Source organism: Bos grunniens, chromosome 6 (assembly GCF_055505025.1).
Source record: "Bos grunniens cultivar Pamir isolate PY7600 chromosome 6, Bosgru_T2T1.0, whole genome shotgun sequence".
NCBI classification, from domain to species: domain Eukaryota; kingdom Metazoa; phylum Chordata; class Mammalia; order Artiodactyla; family Bovidae; genus Bos; species Bos grunniens.
In genome coordinates, this window is record NC_141170.1 from 2,023,870 (window position 1) to 2,037,722 (window position 13,853).

Consider the following 13,853-nt stretch of genomic DNA (forward strand, 5'->3'; position numbering starts at 1 on the left):
TAGGAACGTTGGGTAAAATACTGCCACGCCCCCGCGCAGCCTTCTCGCCCACAGGCCGAGCGACTACAACTCCCAGCAGGCCGCGCTCGCGCCCGGCACCTCCGCCCCGCGCGGGGCCTTCTGGGAGCGGTCGTGGCCCGCGAGGCGCCACCCCCGCCTCAGGGCGCTCTGGCTCCCTCGTCTGGAGAGCCGTTGGCGGGAAGCCGGCCGCTGTGCTAGTAGGTGGCGGCGGCGGCGGCGGCGGCAGTTGCCGTCGCCGCCGGGGGCCGTGCCCCGGCCAGTGAACAGCTCTCAGGGCGATGGGGCCGGAAGCCTGTGCCACGGCGCGGCGGCGGTGACCGCGGGGAACCGGCCCTCTAGCTCCGCGGCCGCAGCCCCCGGCCCCGGAGGCAAGGCGGCCGGGCGCCCTCAGCGTACGAAGCGGCGTCGGCGTCGAAAGCGGACCCAGAGGCGGCGGCAAGGGTGGTGGCCGTGGCCGTGGCCGGGGCCGGGGCCGTGGCAGAAGCAGCAGGTGCAGGAGCGGCGGCCCAGGGCGGGACCCGACGCGGAGTCGGGCGAGCGATGCTCGGGGGCCGCCCCGCGGTTGGCCCCCGCCTCGCCCTCGCCTCCTCCCGCCGAGAGAGCCAGGCGACGGCGGCGGCGGCGGCGGCGGCGAAGACGACGGCGGTCGTCTATGGAGCTCGAGAACTTCTTGGCCAACACGATGCTGCTGAGAGCGCGCCAAGGTGGGTGCACAGCGGCGCCCTGACCCCGCCCGGGTCCTGAGCCCGTGCAGCCCCAGCCCTGCCGGGAACACCGACCCTGCCGCGGCCCCCGGATTTTCCGCGGAATCGGGACCCCCGGGCCCGCGCAGCCTGACTCTCTGGAGTGCGCGGTCAGCGAGTGGTCAGCCCGGGCACCTAACGCCTAAGCTGCTCCGTCGCCTTTCGGCGCCGCCTCGGGACCCGCGTGAAGGAAGCCCGCGCGCTTCTCCAGTCAGTCTGCTCTTGATCCCCTGTCCTGCCCTCCTTCCGGAACCTCGGGACGCAGTGTGGCTTCAGCGTCGGTCTAGCAGTGTGATCTGTCCCCAAGAGAGGAGGCCAGACCAACCAGTAAAGCCAGCGGCAAAGAACCGTGCCTTTGTGGTCTTCAAAGGGCCACCGAAGAGAATCCTGTGAACCACCCTGGGAGACCCTTCACTTAAGTGTCTATTGTTGTTGTTCAGTCTCTCAGTCGTGTCCGACTCTTCTGCGACCCGGTGGACTGTAGCCTGCCAGGCTCCTCTGTCCATGAGATTTCCCAGGCAAGAGCGGGGGACTGTTACCATAGCATCTCTTCTTGGGTTTGAGGTTTGATGGTGTCCAGACTTGTGTAGAGTGGGTTTTAGCCCGGCTTAGGGCTAAATCTTTAGGGAGAGATTGAACACATTAGGAAGAATTCATGCTGGTCGCCATGTAGAAGCAGCAGTTGGGCCAGCCCTTCTGCTTGCTGACCCTAGGAATATAGTTCTCTGGGGAGGTGACCCCTCTGCTGCTCCTGGAGAGATGGGAGAGCTGGAGGCAGAGCCCACCCATAGTTCTTCAGCCCCTTTGCTCTTAGGGATTCGGTGTGGGGTCAGCCGCTTCATCTTTGTGCTGGCAACAGAGTAAGTGCCCTCCTAAGGATGTGTATTTAATACAATCTGGAAGAAGTATTTTGTGTTCTGTCTCCCAGGGCTTCAGAGTTCCAGTCCTGGGTGCACATGTTGGCTAAGTCCTGGTGACCTGTGATGCTGCTGAGAAGCATCAATCAGTTCATCTTGTGATTAGTGCTTAACATTGTGTAAGAGAAATTAAACTGGAATATCAGACTTGGGGAGTTCTCTTTTTAAGCCACCTCCTTCCCATTTGTATCCTCAGCCGTTCAAGAAGAAAGATCTTGATTAAAATGTGCATGGTTTTTCACACCTTGGAGACTGCATCAGAAACACTGTGCAGGAAATTCTTGAAGTCACAGTGAGTGATGCAGAGAATTAGGGGTTACAACGGAGGGATTCTGAGTTCAGACGTAGTGAACTTTGTTATGTAAAGTGTTTGCTGTATTAGGAGTTGAAAATCAAGACCTCAATATTTTTGTGTGCTCACTTGAACCCCTCTGCGTAGAACGGAAGACGGGTAGGGAGAAGCCGGGTCCTGCTTTGCTGTTCAGGCCGTGGGGAGTCCTGAGTAAGATGGGGTGTTGATTGTCATCTGGCGCCCCTCACTCTGAACTCAACACTGATCGTAGAAGTGGACCATGCTCCATGGAAATCAGATCTGACTGAGGCTAAACCTGTTTTCTTTCTGCTCTGCTTTTATATCTGGGTATAATGAATGAATAGAGAATATTGTACAATAGAGAATATTGTACCAAACAGACTGCCTTACAGTGCTGTAGAGCTTAGGTAAGGAGGTACATGTAAGTGTGCTATAAATGCTAAATAACATAAAACCACTGTTTTCTGCCATAAAGCCTAGGACCATGTTGATAATTGCTTAAGGAATTTGTATTAAGTTTGTTCCCGCAACTCTGAACTTGTGGTTTTATAACTCTGAGGAGGCCTGCCCCCAGCAGCAGGAGTGTTTCCTCCTGTGGTAAAGGAGTCGCTACGTCAGTGTGGTTAATGCTTAGAGAAGTTGAATCGGAAATGTCAGAAAGATGCGAATATTAAGTGCTGCATGTTGGTTATGATTTAGGGTTGTTTACCCAAGTTGGAAACTGTTTATTTGCTTTAGGAGCTTGTAGAGTATTTCTCAGAAAGTACTTTCTTGGACACTTGTCTGTTCATGGTTGCTTACTCCTCCGTTAGTTCCTCTGGCTCCGTATTAGGAGATTAACTTCTGAAATGAGTGGACGGAGCCTGCAGTCACGTGTTGGCCCTGGGAACTGCAGTGTTGTCAGTCCAGTCATTTCTTAGATTTATTTCAAGTAAAATCAGTCTCTTTTCTTTTTTTGGCCTCAGGTTTGTTGAGATCTTTTCACCTTTCTCAGGAGTGTCGGCAGATGATGTTTCATTGGAAAGAACTGTGTGTGTGTCACTATGCCAGGCTCACCCTGAGGAGGTATGAAATGAGCATGTTATTCATATAGGAAAGTACGGAAGTCACCGATTCTTTGGAAACTCAGCATTTTTCCCCGTGCGGGACATTTGTGAAGCAGTTGATGGCCTTTAATTGTTTCGAATGAGAAGCTGAAATTGTTTCACATCATGCTTTTAGGAGACTAACTCTATTTTGTCTTCTTGCAGAAATTAACCTTATAAACGCGCAGGGAGGAGGATATGATATGAACATTAAACGTGGATTTTGGTCATGTGTACGGGAGTTGGTGATGGACAGGTAGGCCTGGAGTGCTGCAGCCCATGGGGTCGCAGAGTCGGACACAACTGAGTGACTGAACTCAACTGAACTGATAGCAATTCTGTTGAGGTTTCAGGTTGTAGTTTTATCTACAGGTTTGTTTAGCACCTGACGTATAGTTGATACACCTTTTATCATTAATGCTATCTCTTGCTGAAGCTTCCTCATCAGGGTTTTTGGTTGCAAGGAGTTTCTATAAGTAGCTTATATACCTTCCAATTCCAGAAATTGGTTTGGACATGCTCTTGTATGCTTACTGTTCAAACTTTCTGTGCAGCAGGCTCTTCTTATTTTCTCGTTTGGTTCTTTCCTCCTTTCAGGGCCATTTTACCTTCATCCTCCTTGTCCGTGTCTCTGGTCTTCCAGCTCAGAGGCACTCTCTGCCCGCTGGGAATCTGGAACTTGGAGCTCACAGCACGGGGTAGCCAGTGGTTCTCGGCTAAATTGTCATCTGTTGTAAGAACAGGACAAACTCTTACTTTTATTGTTTATCCCTTTCTGTGCTGGCCATATAATTGGCACTTAGTCGACAGTTGGAGATTAAGGGGGGCAATTTGGTAATTTCAAAAAAGAGAAGGTGAAATTTGTGCTGAAAACTAAAGGACTGGCTTGATACGGAGGGCTTAAGGCGTGTTCAGGTTTGATCGCAGAGCCTGATGGTTGATAGCTGAGAACAGGTAGCGTTAGTGGGGGTTTGCAGCATCCAGGCAGCGCGCTCAGTTCTCTCTGGGCACTACCCAAGCTCGGCCTAGACCTCATTCTCCTGTTCTTCAGAGCTGGGACTTCGAACAGCCCTCCTTCACAGTGTTGGCGGGAGGGCTGCGTGGATTAATGTGGTAGAGTGCTTGGTACTTAGAAAGTACTCAGTAAATAATCATGGTGGTTGTGGTTGTAGGTTTGTTATGTCCAGAACCTTGATGATGAGCTGACACATTGCACCTGTGATCATTTAGTTGACCTCGAACCTGGCTCCTTGTCTCATTCTTCGGCGTTCTCTTCCTGAGTCCCCACGTGCAGGAGGTCCTTGAATCTCATTTATTCTTGAGCTTTATTATTTGTCTTGTTCATTTTTCATTTGTGTCTTCTCCCAGTACCCCCTTAGATGATTCTCTACACCTCTTAAGTTGACTGAGGGCAGTGGTTTCCTAGCTGGTCTCTACTTTCAGAGTTTTTTCTCTTTTATAATCCCCAAGGCTGCTAGAACACTCTTTCTAAAACACAGAGTTGTTCTCTTTAATAATCTCCTGTTTAAAATTTGGCCCTGGAGCTTCATCCCGGGTCACATCCAAATGCCTTAGTTCATCATGGCCCAGAGGGTCCTGCCTGACCACTGGCCTGCTCTCCTCTCCTTGTGCATAGCAGCTGTGGGTCACACCAGTTCATGCTCCTGGGCTTTTCTCTCCTGCCTGGCAAAGTCTTCTTCTTCCTTCCTGTTCCAGGAAGTCTGTTCTGGGAAATGTCCGAGGCTGTGCAGAAGGCTTGGTCACTGCCTCCCTCCAGCCCCTGCTGTGCCCAGGAGACACTCTCGCTGCGCTGGGTATGCCTGGGACAGCTTTGGGTCTCCTCTCCTGGCTCACCAGCACCCAGCACTGTGCTAGCGCTCAGTCTCTTTGCAAATGCCAAATGCTGGCTGAGGACAGAAGAGCACATCTCAGAAAGTCCCTCAGTACTGGTAAGAACCAGAAATTGAGATTTCAAAATAAGCTGTCCTTTTAGACTTCCCTGGTGGCTCAGACGGTAAAGCGTCTGTACAATGCGGGAGACCTAGGTTCAATCCCTGGGTTGGGAAGATCCCCTGGAGAAGGAAATGGCAGTCCACTCTAGTACTATTGCCTGGAAAATCCCATGGACAGAGGAGCCTGGTAGGCTACAGTCCATGGGGTTGCAGAGAGTCGGACACGACTGAGCAACTTCACTTTAGACTAGCAGTCTGGAAATAGGGACCGAGACCTGAGATTTTATTCAACTTTGGGGCATCAGTTGACCCCATACTTGTAAATGTTAAGTCTAGTACCGGAATGTTTATAGTACCTTTATTCATAATCGTCTCAAACTGGAAATAACCTTTCCACCCAAAGGGTATCAGTAAGAGAATGGATGAACAAGCCATGAAGCTCCGTAATTCCGTGCTGCCTTAGAAGAGAGAACTACTGACACGCACAACAGCTAGGCGTGTGTTGAGGGGAAGAGCAGGAGAAGCTGCAGTCCTCCATGATTTCCTGAGCTTGAAGAGAAATTGAATAATCCATGGTCATCACAGTGGTGATGGCCTGGAGGAAGGGGAGGGGCTGACACAGAAGAGGAGCTTTGGGGGATGGTGAGCACGCCCTGTTTATTGATCTGGGTGGTAATTGCACACATACGTTCATAGAAATTCGTCAAACAATATTCTTAAGATTAGTGCATATTATTGTGCAAATTATATCTGGTACAAGTTTTGTTTTTAGAGGAAAAGAAATTATAGAATGTTCTGATACTACCCTAGTGGTCCAGTGGTTGAGAATCCACCTTCCAGTGCAGGGGACATGGGTTTGATCCCTGGTCGAGGACCCCGCCTGCCGCAGGGCAGCTCAGCCCGTGCACTGCAACTCAGGAGAAGCCCGGGAGCCACAGGGGAGAGCCACACACAGCCACGGAGCCTCCCTGCCTCTGTGAGACCAGGGCAGCCAGGTGAGCAAGTGTCAGAGGTCACCATGAAGGTTAAAGACACAAATCCTGTCAACAGCGTGATCTTCCCTAAAACATGTTCCCTAAAGGCTTGGTTAGCTTTGCTTGTGAACATGCCTGAGTTTGGTGCCTTGTCCCTTCTCTGGAAGAAGGGCTGGCGTTGGTTCTTTTTATTATCTGTTTAGTTTCTTTAATAGTTATTCTGATATTCAAGATTCCTGTTTCTTCTTATGTTTGGTAATGTATATTTTCTAAAAAAAATTCTTGTCTACATTTTCAAACTTATTTGGCATAAATTTTATTTGTAACATTTTCATACTATTTTATAATTACAATTGTGATCTTTTTAATTTGGAGTATTATTTGTGTGTGCCTGTCATTTTTAATTAGACTTGCAAAAGATTTTTCTGTTTTCTATTTTATTAATCTTTTCAGTGAATCAGCTTTTGGTTTCATATGCTGTTGTATGTTTGCCTTCTATTTTACTAATTTCCACTTATATTATTATTTTGATTTTGATTTGCTTCTAGCTTCTTGAGTTGAATGCTTAATCCATTTCTTCTTTTTTCTTCCATTCCTTCATCAGGAATTTATTGACCATTTTATTTTATACTAGAGACTGTGGTTGGTACTGCGAGTAAACCATGAACTCAGCAGAAAATTTGCCTTTGAGGAGGTGACAGGCAAATGCTGAACATTAGTGTCCTAACTTGAGACTAAAGGCACTCTGATTAACAGAAAGTCATCTCTGAAAGAAGTAAAAGATCTGGGACCAGAAACGAATGAGCGTCTGCATCCAGTCTCCCACGCCTAGACTTATTTATCAGTCTCTTACTCAGTAGGACTTTGTGATCAGTGCACTGCTCTTGGATGAGCTAAGGCTTCAGACAGGTTACTTTCTGGTTAAATTAAGCACAGTTGTATAGAACGGGCAGCAGTCATGTGTTTCCAGTTCCCCAGTAGTAAGGCTTGTTCTGTTCAGATTGGGCAACTATTTCTTCTCTGCCTGGACTGTGCCCTCACCAGACGATCACTGTCTCGTGTTGTGTTGGCTCATTTCCTGGGTTCCAGGCCTTCCTTCTGTCATCGTCACTGGCATGGTAAGGGCTTTCCCCTTTCCAGTATCCCTGCACAGTGATCGCTGCCTGTTCCTGGTCATTAGGGAAAGGCCCTCTTCCAGGCCTGAGACACTACAGCCCCCTGACTGCCCTGAACTGTAGAACCTTATCCTGGGTCTTCTGCCAGTTGATTCTGTGTTCTGTTTACACTTGAAGAGCTGGGGAGTGCCTTTTAAATGCTCTCCTTTGACAGAATAACAACAGAGATGGGAGTTCTCATGTTCTCCAGTGCTCAAGCTCCTGGACCTGTAGAAGTTCAGGAATTTTACTGTTCAACTGTTTTGGACCAGCAGACATGTCAGCTGTATTAATATTCACCTTAACACTCAGGTTGAAGTAACCCTTATGGTTTCTCACCAGGACAGTAATGTTGTTTCACCCCTTGTTGATATTGTTTCCCTCCCATTTCTCACTGAATATACAATATGAGTGGGGATGTCCAATTTTAGCCCAGTTGACACTTTTCAGTGTTTTTACTCTTGTGCATAAAGCATCCCAATCATATTCTGTTACCCAAAAAAGAGGGATCCATGTTTCAAATGAAACACATCTGAATGTAATCAACTAACTCATTCAAAAAAATTCTCACTGTTGTACTAAATAGAATCTGAATGAGCACTTCCCCATTCAGCCTGGCCGTGTGTCCGGCCAGCGGCCACTCGTCGTGCTCATGCTGGACAGCACAGTTCTAGAAAACAATGATAATGTCGCTGCATGTTGGATGAGGAGAAACGTAGGTCCTGAAATAAACTGTTTCCTTCACAAATGAGAAAATATTCTTCTAAAGTTAAAAAAAAAAAAAGTGCTAAAGAAGTAAAGTCCTCCAAATGAATATTAATTTTTAAGCTAAACTATTTTCTGTCAATATAAATTACCATTAGCAATCTAATAAATTCCAGTACCTTAGATTTTAAAAATATAATTCTCTAACACCCACTTTATGTCTTGGTGTCTACCAAGTGTGAGCCAACATCTGCTGGATCATCAAAAAAGCAAGAGAGTTCCAGAAAAACATATATTTCTGCTTTATTGACTATGCCAAAGCCTTTGACTGTATGGATCACAATAAACTGTGGAAAATTCTGAAAGAGATGGGCATACCAGACCACCTGACCTGCCTCTTGAGAAACCTGTATGCAGGTCAGGAAGCAACAGTTAGAACTAGACATGGAACAACAGACTGGTTCCAAATAGGAAAAGGAGTATGTCAAGGCTGTATATTGTCACTCTGCTTATTTAACCTATATGCAGAGTACATCATGAGAAACGCTGGACTGGAAGAAGCACAAGCTGGAATCAAGATTGCCGAGAGAAATATCAATAACCTCAGATATGCAGATGACACCACCCTTACGGCAGAAAGTGAAGAAGAACTAAAGAGCCTCTTGATGAAAGTGAAAGAGGAGAGTGAAAAAGTTGGCTTAAAGCTCAATGTTCAGAAAACTAAGATCATGGCATTTGGTCCCATCACTTCATGGCAAATAGATGGGGAAACAGGGTCTGACTTTATTTTATTGGGCTCCAAAATCACTGCAGATGGTGATTGCAGCCATGAAATTAAAACACGCTTACTTCTTGGAAGCAAAGTTACGACCAACCTAGACAGCATATTAAAAATCAGAGACATTGCTTTGTCAACAAAGGTCCATCTAGTCAAGGTTTTTCCAGTGGTCATGTATGGATGTGAGAGTTGGACTGTGAAGAAAGCTGAGCACCGAAGAATTGATGCTTTTGAACTGTGGTGTTGGAGAAGACTCTTGAGAGTCCCTTGGACTGCAAGGAGGTCCAACCAGTCCATCCTAAAGGAGATCAGTCCTGGGTGTTCATTGGAAGGACTGATGTTGAAGCTGAAACTCCAGTACTTTGGCCACCTGATGCAAAGAACTGACTCATTGGAAAAGACCCTGATTCTGGGAAAGATTGAGGATAAGAGGAGAAGGGGACGACAGAGGATGAGATGGTTGGATGGCATCACTGACTTAGTGGACACGGGTTTGGGTAAACTCCGGGAGTTGGTGATGGACAGGGAGACCTGGTGTGCTGCGGTTCATGGGGTCGCAAAGAGTCAGACACAACTGAGCGACTGAAGTGAACTGAACTAAAGTGTGAGAAGTATAAAGATTGTCCCCGTTGTTTGGAGCTCACGGGCTGGTGAAGGGGTAGGTTGACAATAATTGACATGCAGGGCAATGTGACAAGGAGGACGTGGCCAGAGCTGCTTAAACAGGTGAAGGGACCCACTCTGCCTGAGAACACGGAGAAGACTTCACAGAGGAGGAGATCGTGGCGAGCTGAGCCTGGAAGGACAAACAGGAGTTTCCCAGACGAACAGAGGAAGGAGCCCTGCAGCCAGAGAAGAGCAGGACACGGGGTGCAAAGGGTGGAAGAAGCCGGCCGTGCTCAGGGAGCCGTGTGGCGTCCACACAGGTGGTACAGAGGAGAGTCCCGGAGAGCAGAGGCTGGAAACCACCAACTGGGGAGGGGGCTTCACGGCCAGTTTTGTGTTCGGTAAGATCACCTTGGCGTAGTCTGAGAGAGACAGACTGCAGGCAAGGGAAGTCAGGGTGGGGCTTTTGCCCAGTTCACCTGAGAAATGCTGAGTCTGGACAAAAGGGACGACAGGACGAGGAGAGGAGGGGGCAGACGCTAGAGGATCTGGGGGCGGAAGTAATGGGACCTGGCGGCAGGCAGGCTGTGGGATGTGAGAGAGAGAGCAGGGCCTGGGAAGCCTCCCAGGTCTCTGATTATAACCAGGCCTCCCCCACAGGGTGCCGTTTTCCGTGGGGCTTCCTTGTGGTCCAGTGGCTAAGACTGCGTGCTCTCCATGCGGGGGCCGGGTTGGATCTCTGGTCAGGGGACTGGATCCCGCATGCTGCAACTAAGACCTGGCATAGCCAAATAAATAAATTTTAAATTCCTGTTGCTTAAAAAAAAAAAATCCTGTTTCTAACCGATATCATCTGCCAACCTTCAGCCCAAATTTCATTTCCAGAGCAGACGCCACCAATAGACAAGTAATTTCTAACTTAACGGATTATCGGATCTTAAGCTCATAAGTGAGGGATATACCGAACAACAGAGATGGGAACAAATCAGCTGAATTACAACATTTCAATCCTATATAGAAGGCTTTAGTCCATTAACCATCAAAAGCTACAGTGTCTGACATAATATTTCAGGTTGATTAACTTTACTTTAAACTGCAAAGCAGAAAGACCAGCCTGGGGGAGGAATAGCTGAAACACAGAGTTAAGCTGAAACTCTTGGTGATAGCCTCCATTTTAATTAATGTTCTATTACTCATTGCTATTGACTTTTAAAAATAGTTTCATGTTAAGTATACTAAAAACAATGCTGGCCATATTCACATTAATGTGAAATTCCCACTAATTTCTGACAAGGGAAAATACATTTTCTCCAGCCTGAAACTTTGATTATTGGCTGCGGTCATCAGGACCTAAGATGCTCGGGAATCTTTGTAAAGCACTTCATCTAACTCCACGTCATTTTCATCCCCTGGGACCTAGCAGCAGATCTGCTGTCTGAAAGGCGAGACCTGGATGCAGGGCTCCATGGTCTGGGACCACAGACAGTGCTTCCAGTAGGCAGGGTAGCTGCCCTGGCTGCAAACGGTCAGCATGAAGACACAGCATGAGAGAGATCAGTTCCCCTGTTTGACAAGGCCTCCTCCCAACTCTCATCCTCACTGAGCTGATGAATGGTCCAGGACGTTTGGGGAAGTTTCCTCAGGTGAAGATAACTTCACTGTATCTGCGTGATTCCTCTGAAACTGGTGTGTGTGCACTCAGTCACTGAGTTGTGTCTGACCCTTTGTGACACCGTGGACTGCGCCCCGCCAGGCTCCTCTGCCCATGAAATTCTCCAGGCAAGAATACTGAGGTGGGTTGCTATTTTCTTCTCCAGGGGATCTTCCCAAACCAGGGATCTGACCCGAGTCTCTGCATTCAGAGGCAGATTCTTTATCACTGAGCCATCTGGGAGGCCCTCTGGAGCCGGTACCGTGGGAGAAAGCAATTTTTCCCTCGGGATTTCCCTGGTGTCCTGTGGCCAAGACTCCAAGCTCCCAATGCAGGGGGCCTGGGTTTCAGGGAACTGGATCCCATATGCCACACGAGAGTTCACCTGCTGCAACTGAAGACCCCACATGCCATAACTAAGACCTCATGCAGCCAAATAAGTTTTTTCCAAAATGCAGGTTTTGCCTTGTTGGAAAATGCCTTGGTTTTCTGTTCTGTCTCAGTGTCATCTTGCACTCTCAGGCTGGGTGGCCATCACGGTTCTCCAGCTTGTGTCTCCAGCCTGCTGCTGTGGACGCAATGCCTGCTCCCTGCCCCCACCCCAAAGTCACCTACTGTCACCTACTGATGCTCGGGGGCCCACTGGGAAGGGATTTGGAGGCAGGGCATTTGCGGGTAACTGTGTGTGGACGAGGTTGTGGGAGCGGGGGCTTTTGATGATTAACACCCTTATAAACAGAGAGCATGTACCGAGGAACGGCCGTGTGAGGACAGAACAAGGACAGGCATATCTAAACCAGGCAGCAGATCTGCTGGTGCCTTGATCTCGGATGTCCTGCCTCAGAGCCCTAAGAAATGGGTGCTTGTTGTCCGAGTCGTGCCACCTGTGGTGACCTGTCTCGGCAGCCTCAGTGGTACGGATCTGCAAATCGACTCTCCACCTGCCCACTAGGCATCAGTGCTCGTAGACCTCAGTGCACACAAAACAGTCAGAACTAGAATCTTAATTCTCCTGCCCCAATTTTTCCTTTCAGCATCTCAGCTGAAGCTCAGGCCCCAAATCCTAGAATTGCCTTGATTGTTATACAGCATCTCCAGTCACTGGACAATTATTTTCATATCTCTCTTCAAAATGTAATCGACTCTGACCTCTTGCCACCTCCATCTGGAAGACTGCAGTTGCTGCTGCTTCGGCTCACTTCTGCCTTTCTGACCCAGTGGTCTGTTCTCAACACACCAGCCGGCGTGATTCTGTTAAAGTTCATGTTGGGTGTCAGCCTTCTCTACCTTCTTCATGGCTTTGCAGTCTGAGTAAAAGTAGAAACATTGGAATTACCAGGACAGCCAAAAATAAATAAATTTTTTTTTTTTTTTAAAGAAATGAAGAATGCCTTTGTGGGCTCATTTGTAGACTGAACAGGGCTGAGGAAAGACTGAGCTTCAGGATGTGATAGTAGAAATTTCTGAAACTGAAAAGGAGAAAAAAAAGACGAAATCAGAACACCCAAGAACTGTGAGACAGCTACAAAAAGTGTAACATGCATATAAGGGAAGACCAGAAGGGGAAGAAACAGAGAAAAGAAGTGGAAGAGATTTGAAACAATAACAACTGAAAATTTCCCCAAACTAATGTCAGACATCAAGTCAAAATCCAGGAAGCTCAGAAAACACCAAATAGGAGAAATGTCCCCCAAAACTACACCTAGGCAAATCACATTCAAAGACATGGAAATCACACCAAACACACAAAATAAGAATGGTAACTACGAAGAAACAAACAACCCCAAATATACGGAATTCAAAGGTAAAGAAAAAAACCAGAAAGAAGCCAGAGAGAAGAACACCTTACTTCCAGAGGATGAAAGATAGGAATTGCATCTGACTTCCGAGAAACTACACAGAATTTCTTACGAAAATATCCCTCAAAAATGAAGAACATAGACTTTCCAGTTCAGTTCCGTCGCTCAGTCATGTCTGACTTTGCGACCCCATGGACTGCAGCACGCCAGACTTAACTGTCCATCACCAACTCCTGGAGCTTGCTCAAACTCCATCGAGTTGATGATGCCATCCAGCCATCTCATCCTCTGTCGTCCCCTTCTCCTGACTTCAGTCTTTACTTTGCAGTTTTTTTGATAAGGTAATTTTACTGCCTGTGAAGTGGCATAGTGTTATTTGAGAGTGGACTTGGATTAGTCATAAATATATATTATTAACTCTGAAACAACCACTAAAAACAATTTAAAGAGAAGTATAATTTATATACTAAGAAAGATGAGAAAATTGTTTCATAATATCAATTATAACTGAAAGGCAAAAAAAAGAATGGAAGACAACAAGAACAAAGAACAAGGGCAAGAAATAGAAAAGAGTGACTAATATTGTATATGGTAATCCAACTATGTTAGTAATCACTTTTCATGTGAGTGGTCTAAGTGTGCCGATTCTAAGAGGTTGTCAGAGTGTAAGAAATAACAAGACCCAACTCTATGTTGTCTACAGGAAAGCCATCTTAAATACAGAGATGCATTTAGGTTAAAGACAGAGACGGAGAAAGATGCACCGTGCCAACACTTGTCGAAAGACAGCAGTGCGCAGTGGCGCCCCACTAGCTGTCCGTTTCATCTACGCAGCGGCGCCACCTAGCGTCCGTTTCATGCGCAGCAGTGGCGCCCCGTAGCTGTCCTTTTCATCTGCGCAGCGGCGCCCCCTAGCGTCCGTTTCATGCGCAGCAGTGGCGCCCCACTAGCTGTCCGTTTCATCTGCGCAGCGGCGCCCACTAGCTGTCTGTTTCATACGTGATAGTGCTCAGAAGCCAATGCTGCTCTCTCAGCTTGTCTCCTTCCTGCACTGTGTCCACAAGTTCATTCTCTGAATCTTCGCTTCTGTTCCTGACCTGCAAATGGGTTCATCAGCATCATTTTTCTAGATTCCGTATATATGTGTTAATGTGA

At 47.6% G+C, this 13,853-nt stretch overlaps 1 protein-coding gene across 50 annotated transcripts in view; it reads left to right on the top strand.

The window, feature by feature from the left end:
• The first annotated feature begins 132 nt into the window (after positions 1-132).
• Positions 133-13,853, top strand: part of GRK4 (G protein-coupled receptor kinase 4) — a 57,620-nt gene continuing 43,899 nt past the window's right edge. For 27 of the 50 annotated variants that reach the window (XR_015165081.1, XR_015165090.1, XR_015165083.1 and 24 more), the window contains exon 1: positions 133-725. Coding sequence is in view for 17 of the 50 variants with exons in the window: in XM_086404604.1 (XP_086260730.1) it covers positions 674-725 (52 nt within the window). In the remaining 33 variants the exon portion in view is untranslated. Of the gene's footprint in view, positions 1,283-3,142; positions 3,336-5,737; positions 6,027-9,694; positions 11,042-13,853 lie in introns of those variants that run through there. The other 23 variants (XR_015165077.1, XR_015165082.1, XR_015165096.1 and 20 more) reach the window with 4 other exon arrangements.